Source organism: Balearica regulorum, chromosome 3 (assembly GCF_011004875.1).
Source record: "Balearica regulorum gibbericeps isolate bBalReg1 chromosome 3, bBalReg1.pri, whole genome shotgun sequence".
NCBI classification, from domain to species: domain Eukaryota; kingdom Metazoa; phylum Chordata; class Aves; order Gruiformes; family Gruidae; genus Balearica; species Balearica regulorum.
The window spans coordinates 74,968,383-74,993,477 of NC_046186.1; the positions used below are offsets into that span (position 1 = coordinate 74,968,383).

The window sequence follows — 25,095 nt, forward strand, 5'->3', positions numbered from 1 at the left end:
AACAAATTATCATGGGACTTTTTGTGCTGTCAGGCTGCATGGACACTTGCCCAAAGCCTGGCTTCAGTGCTACTCAAAGCTGTAGGAAAAGCTGAGCTAGAGGCTCACCATCCTGTCCTAATTCCTTCTGTAAAACGGAGAGAACACCTTCCCTCCATACTGTTGAAGAGGATGTCTGAGTGACTGAATCTGTACATCACCGTCATGGTACCTGAGCTACGTTTTACTGGTTCCCTGTGCTTGCATTAGTCGTCCTTGTGTAAGGCTCCTTACTTTACATGTGAAAACACATTAGGCCTTCATTACTTCACTGGTGAAGACACTGGAGTAAAAAGTGAGCACATTGGTTCAACTTTGGAGGTGTATTCGTCTGTCCTGTTGCTGTCGCTAATTTAAAATAGTTTCTTAAAAATAGGAAACACGAGTTACCTTGCAGAAGTGAAGATAATTTGGACCTTGGTAGTAGCACCTACTGTTGTTCTAATGCTCAATTTCTGCTAGTGCTTTTTAGGCTTTGCTAACCATGGCAGATCCCTAAGGTCAATTCTAAGAATGCCTCAAGGCTTCCACAGACTGTGTTTTAGAGCTGTACAAATTAAATCCTCCTTACTGTGCATAAGGCATAGATCTCCCTAAATTCCTAAGCTGTGTAGCTGATGAGATGAGGACGGCTGTTGTGAGGCACTACAGGCACCTTACTGTACTAAAAATAAAAACAACAAAAAACCATACCATGCCTGCTTGTGGCGCTCATCTGTTAAATATGTGAAACCTAAATACAGAATGGTGGAGAAATGTAGGGGGATCTCTACACCTTTATCTTCAAAACTCTCAAGATAACCTTCTTTATACAAGATTATTGTGGTAGGTATATTCCTTTTTTGACTGTATCTACAACTCCTCACTTCAGTTTAGAATTGCTGACATGCTTTTCTTTATTTCTAGGTTTCTTATTCTGAAGTCACGTCCATTAGTAATCTTGGTGTTGCCAGCAGAGAACTAGTAGTTGAAAGACCTGGACACATTTTTCTAACTTATGGAAATGGCTCTGTATGCATTGATGCTGATGGAAAGAAAACTACTTATACCACCACCATCCATTTCATGTGTTCCACAGGCACTCTTGTAAGGACAAATGATCTTTCAGTTGTTGCTTCATCATAGTAGGTTTTCCATCATATAATGTGAAGCTACATAAAGATGTATAGTGTATAGCAGATATGTGACAAGGGAGACTTCTTGAAGACTTAAATAGAGATGTAAAACCAAAGCTGACTTAGATGCTAGAGAAGCGTGTGGCTCAGTCTGAGTCTTTTATCATAAGCAAGAGCTAGTTAAAAATGAACAGCCTCAGTGGACAATGATATTTCAGACTAGTCTAATTAGAATGAAAAATACAGGGGGACTTAAGTCTGAGGAGTTATACATGCAAAATCGCAGACCCTCTTAAGAGGAAGAATATTGTAATGTGTATCTTCAGGCTTAGGTTCTGCATCCTCTGTAGCTGCTTGATTCTAGAGGAGTTCTTAAAATCTATAAAGCTTTTGCTGATACAACTCCACATACTGAAGTTTAGACTGAGAAGATCGTTAGGCTGAAGTGTGCCTAGACTTGTTCTTGCTGGTTTGTGAATCTGCAGGTCTTACTCCCCTCATTCACATGATCTTCAGCCCAAGAGGTATGGTGAAAATCTGTGACTTGGAGCAGTTAGAAACTGCTTTGCTTTTGCCTGAAAACACTGAAGTGTGTATAACTGATATTCCTGTTACCTTGTAATCTCAGCTAACAGAGTTTTGTGTTGCTTGATTTTTATTTTTGTTTTATAGTGGACCCCAAAACTCTTCAAAGCTTAGACTGAGGCAAGGTCTGGTTGTCTAGATTCAGTGTTGAATTTAATCTGCGTATTTAGCTGTCAGATTCAGTTCCTTGCTAAAGCTTAATGACATGCTAAGTGTTTAGTGAGACAAAGTTTTCAGCAGTGACCTTCAAAATAAATAAGGGAGAGGGAAATAGGGCGGGAATTGTGTACATTTGTAGTGAAGTCTTTTAGAAGAACCTGACAGTTTCTTAAGGCATAATCTCAAACATGAGAAAGCTGTTGCATTTATTCTGGTCTTCTCTCCACAATCTGTTTCCAGAGTAGCAGCCCACGGTTTATAGCTATTCAGGAATGTGTGGCCACGTTCTTATGGGAGACTGAGGCTGCTTGTCCAATCAAGGAAACAAAAGATGATTCGCAGGTGAGAAAGGAGGACATAATTATATTCATAGTCTCAACACTAATTTTTTTTAGCACTCCTGGTTGCTGTGTTTAAATGATTCTTAGAGAAAACTAACTACAGTGAAGTCTGAAGTCTGTCATGGTGGAGTCTTGTGATATCTTACTGCTTTCTTCTTGAAGTGTTCCTAAAGTGTGTAACTTCTGACCAGAGTATTCAAGTTTTCTCTCTTGAGAACAACTTAATTGTTGTGGCACTGAATGTTTCATTCCTTTATAATATTGTTAGTATAATTGAGTTTATATGTGAGGGTGTATGCTCTCCTTGTTTGTCTACAGATCATCAAATGAGGCGCTTTTTTTTTTTTTTTTAATTTTCTTTTTTACTTTAATACTGAGCTACTCAGTTGCTTCTACTTTACAGGTCTCAACATAAACACACTAGTGTGAAAACAACTGTCAGTTGAAATTTCCCTGCTCTTAGCTAGGATGACTTAATAGATGTCATCTGTTAAATTGCACTTTGATATGTTGGTATGTGGCTGATGTCAACGGACAATTGTGCAAAAGAATTGAATGAAGTGTTGCTGCTGCCAGGGCTGTATTCTGGTTGTCCAAATTAAGTTGCTGGAAGGAAGGAGGGAGGCTAGGAAGATGTGTAAATCACTACTTTGGCTCTTTGAACAAGTTAGAGGTAAAACTTAAACAGAAGAAGCTCAGAAGGAGAAATTAATGCCTTTGTGATTTTTTTTTTTCTTTCTTTCCCCAGTCCTGCTCTGTGCGAGATCCAAACACTGGCTTTCTGTTCAATCTGCAGCCGTTAGCTTCTGGAAAAGGCTATATGGCTACTGGCATTGGGAAGAAGTTCTTGGTAAGGATTCTGACTGCACAGCCTCTTGCTTATGGGTGCTCTTGTTGCATTTTTCCAGTCTTGCTTAGTGAGCAAGTGGAGCTTTGACTCAGTCCTCTTATGAAACTTGAGTTGGCAGGAAAGTACTGTGCTTGAGGGGAGGAATGGAAGATAACTGGATTCATCTCAGATGGTCATAAAGCGTCGAACTTCTGGTTCTTAGAAAACATAAGGTAGCCACACTTCTGAGGCTGTGCATGGTTTTCTAGTTATGGACTCTGTTGCATAATACCAGTTTATCTGCTGGTGCTGAAGAAATGGACAGTGAAAACCTAGAAAGGGATTTAATCTGTCTATGTCAGTGTTCTTAATGTGATCTGCATGTAGGCTGTCCACAGATACCACCGTAGTGCTTTCAGTCTAAGAATAAACTTGCTAAACCACATCCTGTACTTCTAGTGGGAAGAATTTGTGGACCCTGTAGGCTGAAGATTGAGGATATTGTTCCTGTATTATAGTTGGTTGTCTTGCAGTCTAGAAATGACAGGTATTTCATGCTGTTTGAAATAGTTCTTGACAAGTGAGTCCTACTGATGTAGAAATGGCTACGTGGACCTAATTTTTTCTGAAGCAGTTAATAATGTGAACACCCACATGTTTTCAAAACTTCTAGCTAAACATTTGTGGACCCATGCCAGCTTGTGGTAAAATCAATGGCAAAACAGCTGCTGGATGTGAAGCAGAAAATCTGACGTCGGTGAGGCTGGTGGAATTGGACAAAACCCTGTATCTGTCTGGCGAAGGGTTTCTAACTCTTACCTACAGAGGTCCTCTTCGTGTGGAATTAGGTGAGTTCAGGAAATATGCAGTGGAAATGGATGCTGATAGTGTACAAACTTTCTGTGAATGCTCTTCATTCCTTCCTTTGTTCATGTACTAAAACGTACTGGGCTTGGTGTTAGTCACTTAAGCTAGTTCTTATGAAAATTTTAGGAAGAAATCAAATCATGCAGAATGGTAATGGCTCAGTTTTCACTAATAACGTGCATTTCAAAACTCCTGGAAAGAGACCAAATACAGTACAGGAATTTTTTTTTTTTCCTGAGTAGATGAAAACTATTGCTCCTCGTATGGAGAAATGGATAGTCAAATTGGGAAAACAAGCAAAATGAACTCTGGCTCTCGTTCTAAGTGAAGTCATTCCTTTAAGCTTCAGTTGCATGAATAATGCTCTCTAAAGTTGTTTCATATCTGAAAGGTCATTTTTTTCAGTAAACTTATACTCTCTTATATAGAACTTATTGAGTAAGTGCTCTAGTACTTCAGGTACACCTACTTCATGAATTTAAGTCTGTTTCACAGATAAGACTAATGAAAAATGTGTATCCAGCTTTTGGATTTTACATGCTTTCCAACTGTACTGAAACTGAGTTTTCATAGAAAGGCACATGACACCTTAACAACAAAAGGTTTTTAGGAAAACAGGATTTTGGATTCAGGAACCCCAGATGCTCCTGCATGTTCCTCCTCTGTACGAATTGCAATGGTGATCTCTCTTATTTTCCTAGTCGTGATGTTTTCATACCTAATATGCAACAGGAAACAAGTGATTGAGCTCTCCATGTATTTTGCTTTGAGAGCTTCTACCATTTTGATAACGGTAGGATACATTGATTACAAATACTACTCCCCCCTCATAATTCTACCATTTGTTATGGGACGTGGAAAGGAGGACTAAACAGAACTTAACATATGCTGCATAAATAGTATCAGTATTATTTGTTCTGCAGTCATTACACTGAGCTTCTTACAAACAAACAAACAAAACTCCCAAGCCCAAAACTTTGCTATATGTGATGTAATTTAGAAATTGTTGGTACAGGTGATGTGATGTTTTATAGGGTTTCTGTTTCTTCAAATATATCATGTTGAAGACCTAGGAAGCACAGTTCAGTGATGGTAATTATGCTCTTGAAATCTGTCAAGGCATTCTGGTCTCCCATTTGGAGAGACAGTTGTGGCTGCTGGGCAATTTAGCACTGGTCTCTAAAGAAGGCTTGTGTATTTACAGTTAAAAAACCCATAAATGATAAGGTAGTGTTTTCCTTTAAGCAATTTAAAATTTTTCTAACAGTTTCTTATTATAATGTCAAGTGTTAGTTTGAACTTAAATTTATTTATTCCCGAGTGAACCACCAGCAGATTAGTGTTTGTTTTACAGGAACATCAGACAAGTTCACAGTGACTTTCTTTTGCAATGATTCATATCCTGGAGAGCTTAAGTTTGTGCGTGAAGAGATAAACAGTGTGCTGAACATCCATGATACTTTTTTTGAGTTTCACACAGCTCTGGCCTGTGCTCCTGCTCCTGTAGACTGTCAGGTTACAGGTAAGTACCTGGAATTTGGGTGGCCTCTGTCCAACAAATGATGGAAGGATGAACTGAACAGCAAACTTCTGTGGAGGAGGGCTTTAAGAATACCTGTTATGAAGACATTTGCAAGACTTGAAGTCTTCATAGAAGTTGTAGAGAGGGAGAGGAGGTAAATTGTTTGAAGCAGGCTTAACTTACGAAGACAGGAAAGAAGTTAATGTGGAACATAGTGGTATGCACCAGAGAGTTGATAATTACTTTGAAAACCTTTAATCCTTATCATGACTGGGTGCTGCTTCAGCCTAATTCTGAAGATAATGGGTTAATTTAGTTACGGCCTCTAGAAAAATGGACCTGTGAATTGTGGAGTAGTTACATGTGGGAAGTAACTGTCAAGGGAACTCTGTTCTGTGTTTGGTGTAGTGACATTTTTTTATGGCAACAGTACCTTCTCTCAATGGATATCTAATGTCATTCTGAAAGTTACTTCGAATTATATGTATTAATCAGTGAAACTTGTATCATTTCAAACCCAAACTGCTGCAAGAATCTTATATGTCGTCTTTCAGCTTACTGTATGTACCACATCTCTTTCAGATGCTGCTGGCAATGAGTATGACTTAAGTGACTTGAGCAAAGAAGGTGAACCATGGGTTGCTATAGACACTTCAAAGGAAGCAAAGAAGCGAACATTTTTCTTGAATGTCTGCAAGCCTTTGCCCTATGTGCCTGGATGCCCTGGTGAGCCAAGTGGCAAGCAGTTCTTAACTTGTGACTTCTGATGCAAAATCTTGGTCTTGCATACCTGGTTATTTTAGTAGGGATTTCTTGAATCCTGCCTGTTCAGTCACTGAACTCGCTTGTTTAGTGCAACTGACTTGGGTGAGGTATGTCAAAGGTATAATAAACAGACTTTCTCAAAAAGAAGGGGAAGTTAAATGCTGTTGAGGCTTCCTAACTGAATGAGGCTGGAATGAGAAGCTTACGCCACACCTTACTGCACTTCTAGCCAGTTTGATTTATTTAACCTGTTGCTATAGTCTTCTATCAGTCTGTGGGAGCAGATAAGTTAGTGCTGTTTTAAAGATTTCAGTGAATACAGGACAGTAACATGTTCTATTCCTCAAAGGCTTTAGGCACACAATGTCTCTAACTGTATTTATGCAAATACTTCTGTTGTGTTCCGCTTCAGGAGTTTGAAACAGTCTGCTTTAATGCTCAAAGCTCTCTTTTAAAGCTACTCCATTGTGTTATTTTACAGTAAAGTTAGCTCTAGTTGTCAAAGCTTTGAACTAAAATACAGGCTTTTTCTTCTTCCTGTAGGTGGTGCCATAGGATCTTGTGTGAAATACAGTGATAAAAGCAAGAACCTTGGAGTCATTCAGATAAACCCACAGGCTGCTACTGATGGGTCATTAAGCATTATCTACTTGAATGGTGACACATGCAAAAATAACCAGCGTTACTCTACACGTATAATTTTCCAGTGCGATCAAGCAATGGTAATTTCTATGCAAATTGCTAAGAATGTGAATTTTAGAGCTTGGACTTTGTGTAACAAAATAGACAATGTTTATTCTTCTTGGAATGGAGAGGCTGGTTCTGAAAAGTAATATCTTGTATACAGGCTTTTCCCTTGTCTCTCCTTACAACTGCTTTTCTGAGCCTGTAGAATACAACAGTGAACTCTATTGTGAAATCCTGTGAGCCACCAAAAGCAGCTCTTTGCTGAAAATGAGTACTGCCGTTTGATAATAGAATTATAGAGACTGTGCAACTGCAGTAAAAAAGGATTCTGCATGTACATTTTGAGACTTGCAATGTAATTGTTAGTAAGCCTCCTTCATATGGCTCTTTTCTGTAGGGATCGCCAGTATTTGAGCAAGAGGATGACTGTGAGTTTGTATTTGTTTGGAGAACCCTGGCAGCGTGTCCTGTTCACAAAGCAGAAGGTAAGTGCAGTTACTTGAGCTTTAAAATATCAAACAAATCTGTACAAGAAGTAAATACTTAGTGAAGTTATGTTTGTTTCTTGCCATATGACTTTTTCTGTAGAAGGTGCTGGCTTGTGGAGGGATGTCTCTTCTGAGCTCTAAGCCAAATAAGTCACATCTAACATTAAAAGTACAATTAGGATGATGGGCAAATGTACTTCCCTATCTAGGGAAAGAAATAATGCTGTGTCTGACAAATCATAGTACTACCTTGTTAAATCACAGGCAGACTTGCAAACGTTAAAAAAAACTTTAAAAACTTCTTGTAAACATTAAAAAAGGCATGAGGTCTCATGAGAGCGCAGTTGATCCTATGCCTGCAAGTCATTCCCTGTCCCCCACTGAAGACTGGAAGCTATACTGTAAACTTGACCCTTGTTAGACAATGGGGGACATACCAGTGGGGAAAGTATCAGAGTTTACGGTTGTCTCCAGGACACGCAAGAAGGAATCACAAGTTCTAGTTCTGGTACTTGGTTGGCTCTTAGATGGGAAGTTGAGGGTGCAGGTATCTTCTCTGCCCTTGAAGGCTTTGTTTTGCAACTTGTAGATAATGCTTTATAAAACAGCCACACTTGCTGTAAAGGATCTGTCCCAACAGTCCTAGACATCATTGAAGCTGCCAGTGATCTCATGTGGCATAAGAGGAATCTACTTCGCAGTGGAGTACTGCTCTGAGGCCCCACCTGGAGTACTGTGTTCAGCTCTGGGGCCCCCAGCATAAGAAGGACATGGGCCTGTTGAAGCCCAGTCCAGAGGAGGGCCACAAAGATGGTCAGAGGGCTGGAGCACCTCTCCGATGAAGACAGGCTGAGAGAGTTGGGGTTGTTCAGCCTGGAGAAGAGAAGGCTCCAGGGAGACCTTACAGCAGCCTGCCAGTACCTGAAAGGGGCCTACAGGAAAGCTGGAGAGGGACTGTTTGCAAGGGCATGGAGTGATAGGACAAGGGCTAGTGGCTTTAAGCTGAAGGAGGGGAGATTTAGATTAGATATGAGGAAGAATTTTTTTATGATGAGGATGGTGAGGCACTGGAACAGGTTGCCCAGAGAAGTTGTGGATGCCCCCTCCCTGGCAGTGTTCAAGGCCAGGTTGGATGGGGCTTTGGGCAACCTAGTCAAGCAGAGGGTGACCCTGCCATAGGAAGGGTGTTGGAACTAGATGGTCTTTAAGGTCCCTTCCAACCCAAACCATTATAGGATTCTATGAATGTTTACAAGCTACTGCTCTGTAACCACAATTACTGTGCAGGACACTGGTGACAAGAGTTGTGGTTTTGAAGGGAGGGAAACTGATGTGATGTCTTTAATTTGGTACCAACTTGTTGGATGATTGAGGGAAGCATAGTAATTGTGATACAATCTGATATTTTCTTAAAAGCTTCAGAATATTGAGCAAACTGAAGACTTGATCAGCAGCAAAGTTACTGATGTGTATCAGCTGATTAGACTCACAAAACTAGAATTTTGCCAAACTTTTTCTGTGTACATCTAGGTAGACCCATAAGCTGTAGCTAACATTCCCTATGATCAATTATTTCCTAACTCTGTAAACTTCATGACTGTTAAAAGAAGATACAAAACTGGTATCTAGGACAGCTTTTGCTTCAGCCTTGTGACCTCTCTGTTCTTTCCAGATAATTAAGCAACTGCTGGACTTAGTGTCTCTGGTTCTGTACTTAACCTTCAGCATGGCTGAAGGAAGAACCTGTGAGGCCACTTCAAGGTAGTTTTTGAACTACAGTGTGACTTTTACATCTTGCTTTAGTGGCAGTTATAAAAATAAAATTAAAATGTTCCATTTGTAGCTTAGTCTCATAGTTCTAGGTATTGGTGACTTCCCGAAATGAGCTGCTTAGCTGGACTAAAATGGTTCTTCAGTGTCACTGCCCTAAAGTGCCAACTACTCATTTTTGTGGCCTTGTTTGTGCCAGTAGGCCTTAATTGTCATAAGTGTATTTGGCATGGCTCATAGGTATTAAATTGTATTTTAAATTCTTTTCTTTAAAGGAGAGGATTGCCAGGTGAAAGATCCAAGGTATGGTCATGTTTATAACCTGAAGCCACTTTCCAATAAAGACATAAAAGTGAGTACAGATGAGTATGACTACTACTTCAGAGTTTGTGGAGAAATAACAGAACCTTGCAAACCAGAGGCTCACACTGTGTCATCATGTCAAGTAAAGAAGATGGACAGTACTTTCAGAAAAGTAGCAGGTACAGCATTTGATCAGAAGGAACTTAGAGAATGAGAAGATTAACCCACATGTAGTTGAAGCTACTGTGTGATACAAGAGAGGCTCTTGCTAATCTTGTCCATTTTATGAGATAAAGCACCCTACCGCTTTTGCTTCATGTGCAAACAAAATGCTATCTATATAGTTATCTTGACACACAATTAGGAATGAGCTCGACCCTACAGTACTAGAGCAGTACTCATTCAATAACTAGGTCACAAGTTGTAGAGCAAGGTTGAGGTCTTTCTATCAGTACTTTATTGTGCATGTTACTGCTGTCTGTGTAACCCCCTTGCCAGAGGCATTACTGCAGTCGTGTGTATTTACTGGATTAGCTGTTTACTTTTCTCAACTCTTTGCTTCTAGGCTTGCTTACAGAAAAACTGACTTTCAAAAATGGTTTAATAATGATTAATTATACCAGCGGAGAAAAATGTCATAAAATATACGAACGATCAACTGCCATATTATTCTATTGTGACAAGACTACATCTGAGGTTAGTTTTAAAACATATGCTTCCTGTATGTACTGCCTTCTAGAATTGCCCTCTTCTTAATGTGTGGAAGGGTAAGGTGAAGAACATGAACTAGCTTCCTTCAAGGACTGTCTCATCATTTACAGTTTAGGCAGGAGATTGAAAGGTCTTGTGAGGTAATCTAAAATGACGAATGTTTTGAATTTCCTATTTATGGAAGGTACCTTTGTCATGCCCCAGGAAAGTCAGGGCATGTTGTTCCTTTAAGGGATGCCTGCCATTAGCAAAGCTCTTGGAGATGTTGGGAAGAGATGTTCTCCCTGAAATAACAACAGTTTCTTTGTGAGAAATAAAAGATAGGAGGATGAATCTTCAGGAAAGCATGGCCAGACCAAAATAAGCTGGTTACTTGCTTTTAGTATCTCTCTCTGTACTTGCGTAAGAACAGGAAGTAAAGCACAATGGTGCCTAAAGTTACTTTTGCTCTTCCCCTTATTTCATGGAGGAGGCAGAAGCCTGTAATGACTGCCCTTTTATCAGAAGTGTGTGTGTGTGGATAAACTCAGGTTTGGGAGAAGCCATGCTTTCAGCTGGTCAGAGGCATTCTGTGGCTCTAAGATAATCATAAAATCATAGAATGGTTTGGGTGTAAATACAAGTTCCTGGATTATCTTGAAGCAGGACTGAGACATTTTGGTAGCTTCAGTGTGTCTAAATGAGAAAGTAAATTCCTCTTGTATTTTGTTCTTTCAGCCTGTATTTTTGAAGGAAACTCCAGATTGCACCTACATGTTTGAATGGCATACTCAGTATGCTTGCCCACCTGTTAAATCTACCGAGTGCTCCTACAAGTAAGTTATTTCCACAAACTTAAAATGGAGCTGTGTGATGACAGAAACAAATACAGCCTTATTGCAGCTTGGTGCAATACTGCCGCTTCAGCTATTGTGTTTTGACATAGTCAGTAACCAGCTAATGTGGCATTCCAATGCCAATGCAATGTATATTAAGTAACTTTTTGCAATTTGTACTTCCTAAAACTAATTTCACTGGAGAAAAATACTTTCTTTGAGCTTCTTCTGGGGAATAAGCTTCATATCAAAGTGAGCTGTTGGTTATGCAGTTATTGATGGTTGAACTCTGAGTATGTTAGGTTGTTACAAATGTCTAGTTATTATTTAACTATAGCTAATCTAATCAAGAATACAATTGCTGTCTGTTTGGAACTTCCACCAAACAAAGCTCCGGGAAAAATGTCATCTATTTCTGTCAAAACCAAGTATTAGCACATTAAGGTTTGATAAGTGGCTGATAATTGGCCCAGAGTTTTAACATCTGGCATCATGATGGGTTTCTATCCTAAGGTAGAACAGTCCACTGTAACTGTGCATTTGTGCTTGCTGTGCACTGAAAGCCTGCATGCGTCAGTGGAAAGTCAGAATTACGCGTGCATTGGCTGAGGGCTGTTTGCACGTGGACAGTTACTGGGGGATGGCTGGTGCAGTGATACATGTCTCTGTACGGAATTTGAGGTTTGCAGGGATCAATGAGTCTGGTGCGGATTTCTCTTCCAGCATGATACTCTGCTTATAGAGTTACTAGGTTAAAAGTTACTGTAGTAACTTAAGAATTGTAACTTAGAATTACTTGGGTTTTTTTAATGTCTCTTAATTTGAATCTTTTGTCTTTCTTACAGGGATGATGAAGGAAACTTCTATGACTTTTCATCTCTGACACGGCATAGAGAGAATTGGGAGGCAATTGCTCTATCTACTTCTGCACAGAAATACTATATAAATGTCTGCAAGCCCTTAGTACCATATGGTGCTGCACGTAAGAGCAAAATAAAAATATATTCTTGCTGTAGCTAGGGGAGACAAGTGGTGGGATAGTACTACTGGTTGTTCAGAGTGAAAAAATCACAAAGCAAAGCATGTGGAGACAGTGGTCTAATTTCAGCACCAGAGAGAAGGGTAGGTTGTGGGCATGGTTTCCATGTGCTTGGCAGATGAGATTCACTAGCAGCTCTTATCTTCTCTTGATGACTTCAGCACTCTAGCTCTTCCATCCTTATCCAAACTCTGCTATAGCTCTTAAAGATTAAAACAATCTTTTGGTGCAAGTTGTTAGCATCAGAATTTTCTCTATGGCAGTTTTTATTCCAGGCAAGTAAGCCTTAATAACACTTGGAGTAATAAGTTTTTGTTCATCTGTATAGGTTCCTGTCCTTCTGATGCTGCTGCCTCCCTCATGGAAGGTGCAAAATGTACAAGTCTCGGGGAAGTAGCTGATGGTCCCCGGTGGGAAAATGGTATTTCTATTCTGAAATATATTAACGGGGAGCAGTGTCCAGATAAAATTCGCAAGAAAACAACAATACTGCGCCTCAAGTGTGATGAAAGCAAAATCGTAAGTGGTCTCCTTCTGGCAGTGTTTTATGTTTTCATGAGCTGTTCGTGGCACTGTATGTGTAAGGAGAATGGTGGGCAGTTCTTATCCGTTCCCTAATTGTCTGTAGTTAGATGGGAGCCAGTCTTGTAAGCAGACTGTCTTATAAGTACTTGAACTTTAGATGCTGAGCAGTTTTTAAGACATCTTTTTGTACAATTGGCTAGCATAGATTTTATCAGCTGTAATAGCTTCAAATTGTCCGTTTGTGTCTTGAAGATGAATGTATTGCTGGAAAGTGTTTCAAGTAGTAAATAATGCTTATTGGTTGTGTAGTTCTTAACTCTTGCACATCTGTATGCCTTGCCATTAAGTACTCTTCTATTTGGTGAGATGTGTTACCCTCACCTTTCGAATTTTCTGTTGCCCAGCTAGGCTGCCTTTGTCTCTCCTCTCATCAATTTTATTACTCCTCATAATGGTTCTGTACTGTTCTGTATTTGAAATAGTCATAGTTAAATACTCTGTCCTTGGGTTAATGCATCGGACTAGATGCTCTGTTAAGTGCCAGGACTGGCATTCAAATTGAGATCGGCCACAGGGATAACCCTGTGGCATGAAATCTTACAGTAGAGATGTCGCTCTCTCCACTGTTTCATGTTTAGGAATCGAAGCCAGAACTTATAACGGCCATTGAAGATTGTGAATATACCTTCTTATGGTTCACCGCTGCTGCGTGTCCTCTTAAAAGCAATGTGCAAAATGACTGCCGGGTAACCAATCCTGCAACAGGTAAGGAGGAGGCCTCAGGATTTTGTATGTGGAAGAGGCTGCTGGAAGCAGCACTACTGTGTGTGTGTTTTTGAGGGACTTCATTGGAAGAGGGCAGTGTGACTCATCCTCTGGATAGTGACTAACAAGCTTATTGGTAGGTAGAAATACCTTGTAAGGTACTGCAATGTCCCTTGGAACATAAATAGTCTATAGTTCTGAAACTGGTTTTACCTCTAATTATTAATAAGAAATAGTAACTGTTTGCCTTTCTAAGCTAGCAGGCAAGTAGAGGCTGGTTGACCTTCCTACTAAATTAAGTTACTGAAAGCTTTTAATACCAAGATATGATCTTGAATCTGAAAAAAAGATTAAATTATTCTCTGATCTGCCTACAGGTCACCTCTTCGATTTGACATCACTAAAGCGAGAGTCTGGCTATACCATCAATGATTCACACAACAGGAAAATTGAGTTGAACATTTGCGCTGAAGCTAAAAGTTCATGTGCTAATGGAGCTGGTAAGCATCTTATCCCTCTGATACTATAATCACTGACTATAGACTACCCAAAAGACATAGTTATGCTCAAGTTTACAGTTAAATGTGAGGGGCAGGTTTTACTGCAAATGTGGAAGGAATGCAGAGAACAGCTGTATGGCTGAATTGACTAGGAAAAAAATCCTAAAACTTGCTTTAGGAAATGAAGCTATGTATTCTGATCAAACTCTATTCCTAAACTTACATGGGCTCACTTCCAGTCCAATCCCATTAGGTCCGAATGGGTGGGTATCCTTTTGGACATGAGGGCAGGAGTGTAGATGCTTTTACTGCACCTCTTGGCTGTTGTGAAAATGAAGAAGTTACAAGCTTCCAGCTAGAGTGAGCTGAGGACAAAAATTGCTCTATGGTGATGTATTGCTGTAATACATCTGCACTAAGCCTTGTGTCTGTACTTCAAACTCTTGTCAACTCTCTTTCTAGCTTTCTGTTCTGTTTTGGATGCTTCTGAAACATCAGTAGACATCAACTTGTACTTTAAGGTGCTTACTAGCAGGTTGAATTGCTAGCTCTTCTGTCAGACTGAATATGAGATAGCATTTTAAATGCTTAAATATTAAAACAGGAGTATCGCTTGTGAATTAAAAATTATTTTTGTGTAGTTGGAAGAAAAGACTGGATTGATTTGGTTTTTGAGGCATCTTAATAAAATTTATATATAATCTGGCTGACATTTTGTGTTAATCTCTTGATTTTCAGAGAAGTGGTAACCAAACACTGTGCTCTAAGATTGCTTAAATGTGTATAGATGCAGTATATTCTGACGGTCAGTGAAGTATTAAAGACAATATTTGGTCTTTGTTTCAGTGCCGTTCAGCTCAGTTTAATGGCAACTCTGGATGGTTTGAAAAAGCCTATCTTTTGTAGGAAGGTTAAAATGAGACTAAAATCTTAAGTGTCCTGCTGTTCATGTTGTAAGGCTCAATTTTGAAGGGCAGTTACATCAAACTTGATCTGGTTTGGTTCATTTTCCTTTTGTACTTCAGCTGTCTGCATCACTGGTGGTCCAAAGCCAATTAATGCTGGAAAACCGAGTAAAACTTTAACTTACGAAGATCAAGTGTTAAAGCTTGTCTATGAAGACGGAGATCCTTGCCCTGCAGACCCTGAACTGAAGCATAAAAGCTATTTTAGCTTTGTATGCAAGTCTGATGTTGGAGATGACAGCTCGCCTGTTTTTCTGTCTTTTGATGTGCAGACATGCACTAGTTACTTCTCTTGGCATACTTCCTTGGCTTGTGAGGAAGAGGTAAGAATTACTTCTATGGAAAACACTTGTGGGACTAAATTTTGGGGTGGGGGGGTGTTAGGCATAATAGCAGTGTATGTTTTAAATTCCTTGAGGGAAACGTCTCTTCGTGTAGTACAGAACCCAAGTTCACATAGAAGATCTCAAATACTTTTCTTACTGACTTTTTCAGCAGGGACAAACGATACTTGGCAAACTTCTGGTCTGCATGGTGAGCCAAGTTAAAACTTTAACACTTCGGAATAACCCCTCTGTGGAACCTATTTAGCTGCTTTTCTGTACAGCTCAACTGGAAGCCATAGGTCGTCATCTTGGGAATTGATGGTTAAGATCCTCCAATGCAACAGGCCAACAGAGCTTACATTGAGTTGAGGATGGATATCATCTCTGTGCATGGGGATAGTCTTTGTTTCTAAGCGAGTGACTAGAGGCCAGACAAGTGCATGATCAGTTTACTCGCTGCAAAAACTGATAAACCTTGATAGCATGAGTTTAGGATCTGCCTCTGCTGTGTAACACGTGCTGTAATAATGTGGTTTGGTCAACTCTAGATGAACTGGTGTTCCAAACATACTTTGAGGTAGTCTTACTTCGGTTAATTTTAGCTAGTTAAATTGTTACCAGTAGTGGGTGCACAGAGTAAAAGCCAGCAATAGTAGTAGAAGGCTAAATGAGCTATAGGATGAAATTTGTGAATGCCTAATCATTTTTTTTGCTGCCTTGATTACTTCTAGTGTGATCATCGTTCTCTGTGACAAGTTGTTTTTCGTCCTTGTCACTGTCTCAATACTAGCATAGCTATCACTTCCACTTAGGAAAAACACTTTCCAGTTTTTTCTTTCCCTGACAGGAACTGTCACATGTCCCCTCTCTCTTTTTTAAGAGTTCTGCTATGCCAAGCTCTGGTATCCTCTTCTGTAGTATGTACCATGCTGCGATATGAATCAACAGTGCCTAAAACCATTGTGTTTTCTAGCCTAATAGCTCTGTTCAGTGATCATTTGTGCATTTCTGATCACGTTTCACAGTGTATCCGCAGTGACCCTAGCTATTTCAATGTGGCGATAACTAGGTAGCAATGATGATTATTTGTCCTGAGATTAAATGGTAATTTTGTTCCTTATCTAATATCTAAACGAGAACAGACTTCCCAAATTCCAGGTAGGCTGTCAGTAAGCTTATGAACTTTAAGAATGCATGAAATAGGTTCTGAGGAAACGCAGTGCTCAAGCCATCAACTTTCAATACAATAACTTTACATTGTTGTAACTAGGTTTGTTTATTGGAGGTGGTCCGATGATGTGTGGAAGATGGGGAGACAAAGGAACTGTAGGATCTACTGATTTTAGGAAGACATAGTGACTATGTAGGTTGAAGTATGCATGCCAGAGATTTACGTCTTGGTATTGTTCTGATACGGACTCCATTCCATAAGAATGATTAAATGATTGAGGTTTTTTCATATGCAGCTTGTAGGTGCTTAGTATCTCTAGACAAACAAAAACTGTAACAGATGCTGCTTTACTTAAATCAAATTTGAAACTTTGAAATTTGAAACTTTGAAATGCAGCCACACTTCTGGCCCTATGAAGGACAGTATGTTTGTCAATCAAAGCAACAAGTAATAAAAGAATAAGAGCAATAAAACATACTTTCTTGTAGGTGGAGTGCTCAGTATTGAATGGCAGTTCCATTATTGACCTGTCTCCTCTGATCCATCGTACTGGGTATTATGAGGCATTTGTGGATGAAGGTATAACAGATGTTTCTCCAGACTTCTACATCAACATTTGTGAGCCTCTCAATCCTATCAAAGATGTCAATTGCCCACCTGGAGCGGCTGTTTGCATGGTTCCTGTTAATGAATCGCCAATAGTAAGTACTATGCCTGGAACCACCAAAACTTGCATTTCCCTACTAGTTTAAAACAGTATCCCTGCCTAGAGACTTGATTTGAACCAGGAGCTTGACAATGGGTTAAAGAAATGGGATACAGAACTAAAATCTACCCTGCAAAACTCCCTTTCATCACTTTTCCCTACAAAGAAGTATTTTCCTATCCTGAACGCCAGTGATTATTTTAAACGTCAGAAGACTCCATACTGTGATAAATACGAAAAATTACTACAGAGGACTTTTTGTGTGTGTAGTGCTGTGTGGCAGATACAGAGACTGGGAAGCAGAATGCCTCTCAGCCTGCCATTCTGTGGCACAGAAATGGCGTGCTTGATCCCATGATAGTCTCTTGCATTATAAAGCAGGATATGTCCTAGCATGCTCCAAACTGCATTTAGTACTTTGATGTAAGAACTTGACAGCTGCATGAATAGCAAGCCTGTGACAGAATATTGGTTAACTTTTCTCTGTGTTATTACCTTGAGAGATGGAGCTTCTTACCTTTTGAGGTCTTGTTTGTAGAAGATGCACATAAAAAGTTGAGATTTTTTTCCATGAAATTCCACGTTGATCTAGGGATCTTACTCCATTAACTCCGTTATTAATACTACATTATTTTTAAGTGATGTATTGGTGTTTTGACACAGTGATTTAAAGAAGAATCTTCCTGTAAGATACAGAACCTCCCTGGCTTTTGTCAAGCTTAATCAGAGTGTTTTAAGCTGCTCAACTTGTGTTTTGTTAGGATTGAAATATAACAACTGTTCTTTGAGTATAGAATACAGTTTTCAAAAATGCAATAGTTGTGCTCCCATGTAAACCAGATGAATCTGAATTGATCTGAATCTCTGGGCTGATCTGCAATCTAGGTGTGTCCCGTATGTCTCTTAATACATATTTTTGCTTGTGTAGGATATTGGTCGTGTTACTGAACCTCCCAGGTTAAATGAGGCAGTAAATGAAGTTTACATCACTTACAACAGCACTACTCCTTGTCAGATAAACAGCAAATTGAACTATACTTCTCTTATTGTATTTCACTGCAGCCAAGGAACTAGTCTGGTAAGACATCTGTTAAACTTATGTTGATAGTGAAGTGCAATGGGAAGTGGGTAGTAACCAGTGTTAGCTTTGTTTAAAATGAAATCAAAGATTTGTTTCTAGCATGTGAGGATGGACTTGTTTCAACAAGGAATATACTTAGCATTTTTATTCTTAACTACTTAAATACTTAGTATTTGTATTCTTAACCGGGTGTGAACTTTAGGCTTGAGAGTAGCAGGTTCTGATGGTTTCAAGGATCAGATTCCACTGAACTAATGTAGCGATAACTTATTGCTGGCATTAAACTTAATGCTGTATTGCACCTTGTCTGGGCCCAAAAGCTTGTACTTGTACCACAAGCTAACACAAGAACTGCCAATGGAACCGTTTGTAAAGCTATTACTGTGAAATAGTTCCCCTATGTTGTAAGCCTTTTCATAATCATACTTTAAAAATTTGCATTTAGATACTTATGTTTTATTTTGTGTTGACACCTGACCACTACATTAAGGTTGCATGGTGGTGTGAATCTAATGCTTCTTGAATTTTTTAAATGCTTTAACAAACTGTAGAGAAGCACTTGGGTATGGTGTTTGACAAACTAGAGCTTGTTGAAGATACCCAAAAGAACCTTTTTCCATCAACATGTGGCATGAGCTGAAACTGTAGGCAGCTCTGAGTATTACACAGGTCATGCTCATATCTTTCTTTAACATACAACAAAAGAAACGGCATTCTTTCTAAACCTTAACTCAGTGAACTTTCCTCATGTTCTCTACCGTGGAGAAACACCGTGCTCTCGCTTTTGTTGCTGCTTGCAGCTAAGTTGAACATCAAAATCATGACCCTAAACAGTAAGAAAGCTTGTGTATGTCAGTTACTGCTTTGATTGTTTTCTGGAGCTAGGTAGAATCTACTTCACTTGTTGCTCTATTGGTACTGGTTGTAATATGAAGGCATGGTGTTTGTCCTACAGTCAGTAAAGTCTAGCCTTGGTAATAACTGAGGTTAACTGTTGAAGGGGGGAAAAAATGCAGAAAGAACAAACTGTCCAAAACTTAAACCTAACGTATCTTGCTGTGTTCTTTGGTAACAGGGCAAGCCAAAGATGATCAGGAAACTCGATTGCAGTTTTGTGTTTGAGTGGGAAACTCCCGTGGTGTGTCCTGATAAAGTGAAAACTTTCGGGTGCTCTGTGACTGATGAACAGCTACATTATACTTTTAACCTGACCAGCCTTTCTGGAAGATCATTTGAGGTAATGCCTTCTGGTGGTGTGATTATTTATTTATTTATTTATTTGCCTGTTGCTACCAACATTTTAAAACTGAAGCAGGGGTTTCTTTTAAGCATCCTGGGGGGTGATAGGAGACAAAATGTGTTGCGGCTGTGGTCAGTGTTGATATTTGTTTGGCCTCTGACAGAGGGAATGATATTAGATGGAATAACACTAGGTTTTTAAAGTTTTTGAGAGGGAAATTCATGATTATACTGATGGGGAAAGGAAGGAGAAATCTTCACCTGTGGCAGAATTCTGAATGCAAAAACAAGTCTGCTGAACAGACTATATCCTTGGTCCTGCAGTTTTGCCATATTAACTAATTTTTGCAAGTCTGGCCTTTCCTCCTGCATTATGCAAGTACTGCATGAGATTTGGTTTATAAAGAACTTGGGTGATTCTTTGTAAGTATTGACTAGGCTCTGAGGCAGCCTTGGTTGTGATGCTTCTGGATGTCCACACAGGTATTTTCTGGATCCAACAGTTACCATGTTGGTGTATGCAATAAGGCAGCAGACTTGCCCCAGGGAAAATGCAAAGACGGAGCAGTGTGTCTGACATCTGAAGGTGGTGTGTCATCTTTTGGAAACATAAAGGAAATGAAAATGGACTATAGCCACCAGGATGAAACTGTCATCTTGCAGTATACAGGAGGTGATTGGTGCCCTCCAGGTGAGATTGAAGCAGACCCATTCTTTATGTAAAAATTTGTCTTTTTTTTTTACCCTTAAAATATGAGGTTTTGTTGTGATAGGAGGGAAGCAACATGGATTTTTCATGCGTTAGTAGAAACATGTAGTTTTGTTAAATCACATGCACTACACTAATCTGCAACATCAACATGTATCTCCTAGAAGAGAGAGAGTGCCACTTTTCTGCAGGGATGATCATGGCTAATTGTACACTACATCCTAGTTTTCTAATTGGGTTTAGACTCAATGTTTCAGTATTTCTGTTGTCTGCCTCTGACTATTCCTTAGTATTGAAGTACAGGCTTTGGATATGGTCCTGAATGTGGATATGCCTGCTATTCTACTGCATGTTATTAAGAGGATATTCCTTTCCTTCTCAGTGACTGAAAAGGGAGAGCTTTGTGTGTTCCCTTTCAAGTACAAAGGGAAGACCTATGGAGAATGTATTACAGAAGAAAAGAGTAGGCCATGGTGTGCTACAACTGAAGACTACCAGGGAGATGGCAAGTGGGGATTCTGTGGTAACGGTAAGAACTTCCTATACTTCATGTGTGAGGATCTGAGCTAACGTAGGGAGTTAGCCATTATCAGGCTGGGCAGAAGACCTCTGATGCAATACAGTCGAAGTAAAGGGGTAGGAGTGGGCAAGACTATGGAATCTATGAGACAAACCTGACTTTACTCGAGTGAGCAAAATACTTTTGAAGTAAAAAGTTCATGCCTTTAGAGGGTGTTCAAGTCATAAGTGATGACTCTGCTTTGATGGAGGTCAGTTGTTTTGGAAAGAACACTACTTTCTGAAAAGCATGAAAGCTAACCTGGGGAATAAAATTGCTACGTAAAGCATTTGTGCATCTTCACTATCGGAAGCAATGCCCGATTGAAACTTGTGTTGATGCCACAAAATTGCTACACTAAAATCTATACATGCCTGAAAGCCTCTTGCAAAGTATTTTTTTTGCCTTCCCCCCCCCCCCCCCCCCTTCCTCTTTATAGCAACTGCAAGAAGGGAATCTACCATTATCTTCACATGTGATGAAAATGCTGGTGTTGGGAGACCACAGCTCCTGAGTGAGACACTTGGCTGTGCTGTGACATTTGAATGGAAGACTCAGGCTGTTTGTCCTCCCAAGAAGATGGAGTGCAAATTTGTCCAAAAACACAGAACTTATGACTTGAGAATGCTCTCTTCCCTGACAGGATCATGGATCTTTTTCCACAATGGGAACTCGTGAGTAATGAGCAACGCCCAGGGAGCAGCTTGCAAATCTATACAGTTGAAGTTGTAATGAGGCATAGTTCTTCTGTTTGGTCCCTGTTCAGATTCTGTTTAAATTGCTGACAGTGTCTTAAAACTGTCAATGCTTACGCTGCATATAGACAAAAAAAACAGAAAGGATCCTATTCTGTCTGAAGAGGATGAATAATTACTGTCTTCATCCTCACCGCTTCCCTCTATTGGTAACCCTTTTTTAAAGGATGAATGACTCTAAACTAAAAGCTTTTTAAAGGCTTTCTATTTAATCTGCTATCTTAACAAAGTTATTTTGTAGTTTAAATGCAATTTTTTTTATTCTTAATCATGTTGAACAAAAATCTTAATGACTTAGTTGCTGTCTTTTGACTCAAGTGTGTAACTTCTTGTCAAAAGTTTTAGTAGGGCTTTTCCCCCCGTTCCTCTAAGAATCAACTTAGAGGAAATTGTGAGTGGCAGGAAGTCATCAATCTCTCCAGCCTCCCCCCTCCAGTTAGCAAATAGAAATGAACTGGCAAGGATGAGAGCATCTAATTCTTAATTTGTGATAAACTGGGGTAACAAAACTGTTTCATTCATCGCCTTGCTACTAGTTCTTCTGTTCTAGTAAAACTTAACTAGTATAGCTCTGAAGAGATGCTGAATTTAGGATAGTACTATAACCTTTATAGCTGAAAAACCTTTTGGGCATTTCTTGACTTGGTTCCAATTCCTAGTTTTGACCTAGGTCAAAATTAACTAGTGAACTAATCTGGTAAATGATCGCTTTTTTTGTAGAGTCTCATTTACTTGAAAATAATAGTCAGAAGTAATCTGCTAAACCTTAGTACATGCTTTATTCTGTCTACTGATTAGAGTATTTTAATTTCTTTCAACCTGGCTAGCTTCCCATGAGGAATCTAAAGTTTATATCTCACTTTTTTTAGTTTAGCTTAAATTAATTTTAAAAAAGTTTTGTCAACCATGTTCTCTATAGGTACTATGTGAATATCTGTCAGAGGGTACATGAGGGACCCACAGGCTGCCCTGAAAGAGCCAGTATTTGCAGGAAAAGCAGCAATGGAGACGTTCAAGTTCTTGGACTTGTTCATACACAGAAGTTGAATGTGACAGGTAGAGTTACTTTTGTTCCTGTAGCGAGCTAGAGATGGTTAAATCTTACAACCTAGCTATAGTGGTTCTTAAAATATGGTGAATCCTTTATTTTGAAATATCTTTACCAGTGAATCTTCTGGTCAACAACAAAACCAGTAAATGCTACTACTCAAAAGTGGTGTTTAAGCCATGAGAAGACATTGAAGCAAATAAACAGTGTTGTCATTAAAGCTGTAAGAAGTGAATTGTCTATCTGAACATCGAGACTACTTTTTTTTTTTTTTTTTTTTTTTTTTTTTTTTTTTTTTAAACACAGGGAGGGTGACCAAGCATTGGTACAGGTTGCCCAAAGAGTTTGTGGAGTCTCCTACTTTGGAGATGTCCAAAAGCTGTCTGGACATGGTCCTGGGCTGCCAGCTCCAGGTGGCCTTGCTTGAGCAAGGGAATTTGACCAGATAACCTCAGGAGGTCCCTTCCAACCTTAACCAGCCTGTGATTCTATAATTGTGGGAGGGGGGATTATTTTTGTTCATCCCATTTTGAAGGACTTGTTCTCTGTCTACTAACTTCTTCAATTAAAGGAACACATGAAAGATGATTAATTGGCTTCACTCTTAACAAAAGGGAATTTAAAAAATCTCAACTTTACTCAAGTTTTCAGTTTAAAGAATGTTTTTGTAGATGGATGGAAAATTTCCCTCAATTTCTCAATGTATTGCATGTATGTATTGCCTCAGTTTGTCTATAAATGGCTATCTTTATTTACTCTTACGTTTAAAAAAATGACGACTTAAATGTAAACATTAATTATGGCCATACTGGTGATCTGAACACACAGTATGACGTAAATGCAAAGGTGTTTGAGAACAAGCAAAGGGAATTTCTGACAGCTGCTTACAAACCCTTGAGTGTCACCATTTTTTCTCTTTTAGGTGATAGAGTGTATATTAGTTATTCCAGTGGGCAAGAATGTAGGAAAAACAAGAAAGTAATGACAATTATAGAACTGAAGTGTGCAAAAACAGTTGGCATGCCCGTGTTGCAGAGGTGAGTAACAAATTAACATTCCACTGATCTTCATGGTTTATTCCTTTGTGCCTCTCTAGTAAACTCTAAGTCTCAGGACAGTGACTGTTGGACAGTTCCTAAAATAATCCTTGGTCCTCACTTGTAAGACATGGATCTCCTGGGGTTTCTGCACATGTTCACTTCCATAAACATTCTCTGTCTTAAAATTTCAGGGCAAAAATTTAAGCATCCTACTTCCAAATTAGATCTGACAGTGGCTAGGATGCTGTTGTTTTCAATCTCAGTTGTAGTACAGCCCCTCTTAACTTTGCTCAATCTGTTTAGTAGACAACGCTTACTGTAGATAAGTGACTGAGCTAATAAAACATGGTTTATTGTTGCCTCAATACAGATTATTTAACTAGAAGCTGTCCACAGTGAGGTATATATGCATGTTCACAAATACTAAGAAAGCTTGATGGCTTTTTGCTCAGTCTTGTTTTGGTTAACTGTATATTGTTTGTAAAATTGGGAAACTGAGCAAGATGCCCTTTATGAGTCAAAGAACTAGGCAGAAAAATCTGACTAACACTCTTTTTGCTAGTTAAATAATGTGCAACATGTTAAACCTGATGAGAGCAGCCTGACGTGTTTGTTAGCTAAAATATTTTGTTAAAACTTTCTGATAAACTGTGTGACTTCTGGAACTTTTGAAGTAGGAAGTTCAAATGCAGCTAGGTCTTCTTAGGTCTTGGAACTGCAGAAAAGTGCAGTGCAACTCTTGAAGTAGCTCTTTTTGGCTATTTTAGCTTACTCATGGCATGATGCTTAGGCAGAACATTCCCACGCATGGGTTAGCAGCTGTGTGTCTTCCCTTTCTCAAGATAGCTGTTACTGTTTCCTGGAATTACCAGTTGTGTCTGTTGTCTGGTAGGATTGATGAAGAAAACTGTGCTTACTACATCACTTGGGACACACGTGCAGCTTGTGCTGTGAAGCAGCAGGAGGTGGAGGTGGTGAACGGAACAGTTATTAATCCTGCAACTGGGAAAAACTTCTCTTTAGGGGATGTTTATTACAAGTAAGTAAAAAAAAAAACACAAAAAACCAAAAAACCAAAAAAACCCCAACCAACAACTCCAAACACCCCCACCCCCCAAAAAAAACAACCCACAAGCTCCAAACAACAAAATTCCAACACCAAAAACTACACCACCTTAGTCCTGTAGAACTGTACTGCAAAAAAAGAGAGCTTGGTGTGAACATTCTATGTTGCCTTGACAGTTTTTAGCTGTCAAGTGGAAACAGCACTGAATTCACCTTCTATCAGTTACTGACTTAAAAGGCCTGATTAATAATGTAGCTCACAGCTGGGCTTATAGCTTTGAGCATCTCCAGGTTAATCTAAAGCCTGCACATACTTACCTTAACGTTAGATCTCTTTATTGTGGGTTATTGCTTTCTTCCATAGTGTGTAGACATTAGTTCAGTGCTAGAGAACTTGATTTTTTTTTTTTTTTAACCTAGAGTACTCTTTGGCTTTTTACATAGCAGCTTTTTTCCTGCTCACATGATCCATATGGAAGTAGGAACCCATGCTTCAGAAGCTTTAGAAGTGAAGGACAGCTCTAGAGGAATGGTCAAGAGTGACTGAACTCAGGAGATGGAGGCAAAGACCAGCAGTTACACTGACTGTACTACACATTGCACATA

At 39.3% G+C, this 25,095-nt stretch overlaps 1 protein-coding gene across 1 annotated transcript in view; it reads left to right on the forward strand.

The window, feature by feature from the left end:
- The window catches only part of IGF2R (insulin like growth factor 2 receptor), a 61,221-nt gene that overhangs the window by 30,255 nt on the left and 5,871 nt on the right, over positions 1–25,095 (forward strand). Inside the window, exons 19-43 of the mRNA XM_075748494.1 lie at positions 946–1,125; positions 2,139–2,240; positions 2,988–3,089; positions 3,742–3,916; positions 5,290–5,457; positions 6,040–6,183; positions 6,766–6,944; positions 7,307–7,394; positions 9,443–9,649; positions 10,036–10,166; positions 10,899–10,996; positions 11,842–11,978; positions 12,364–12,554; positions 13,199–13,325; positions 13,703–13,825; positions 14,851–15,113; positions 16,776–16,988; positions 17,922–18,071; positions 19,150–19,311; positions 19,797–20,004; positions 20,405–20,551; positions 21,021–21,255; positions 22,256–22,392; positions 23,307–23,421; positions 24,317–24,463. Of these exons, the coding sequence (XP_075604609.1) occupies positions 946–1,125; positions 2,139–2,240; positions 2,988–3,089; positions 3,742–3,916; positions 5,290–5,457; positions 6,040–6,183; positions 6,766–6,944; positions 7,307–7,394; positions 9,443–9,649; positions 10,036–10,166; positions 10,899–10,996; positions 11,842–11,978; positions 12,364–12,554; positions 13,199–13,325; positions 13,703–13,825; positions 14,851–15,113; positions 16,776–16,988; positions 17,922–18,071; positions 19,150–19,311; positions 19,797–20,004; positions 20,405–20,551; positions 21,021–21,255; positions 22,256–22,392; positions 23,307–23,421; positions 24,317–24,463 (3,929 nt within the window). The remainder of the gene's footprint in view (positions 1–945; positions 1,126–2,138; positions 2,241–2,987; positions 3,090–3,741; positions 3,917–5,289; positions 5,458–6,039; positions 6,184–6,765; positions 6,945–7,306; positions 7,395–9,442; positions 9,650–10,035; positions 10,167–10,898; positions 10,997–11,841; positions 11,979–12,363; positions 12,555–13,198; positions 13,326–13,702; positions 13,826–14,850; positions 15,114–16,775; positions 16,989–17,921; positions 18,072–19,149; positions 19,312–19,796; positions 20,005–20,404; positions 20,552–21,020; positions 21,256–22,255; positions 22,393–23,306; positions 23,422–24,316; positions 24,464–25,095) is intronic.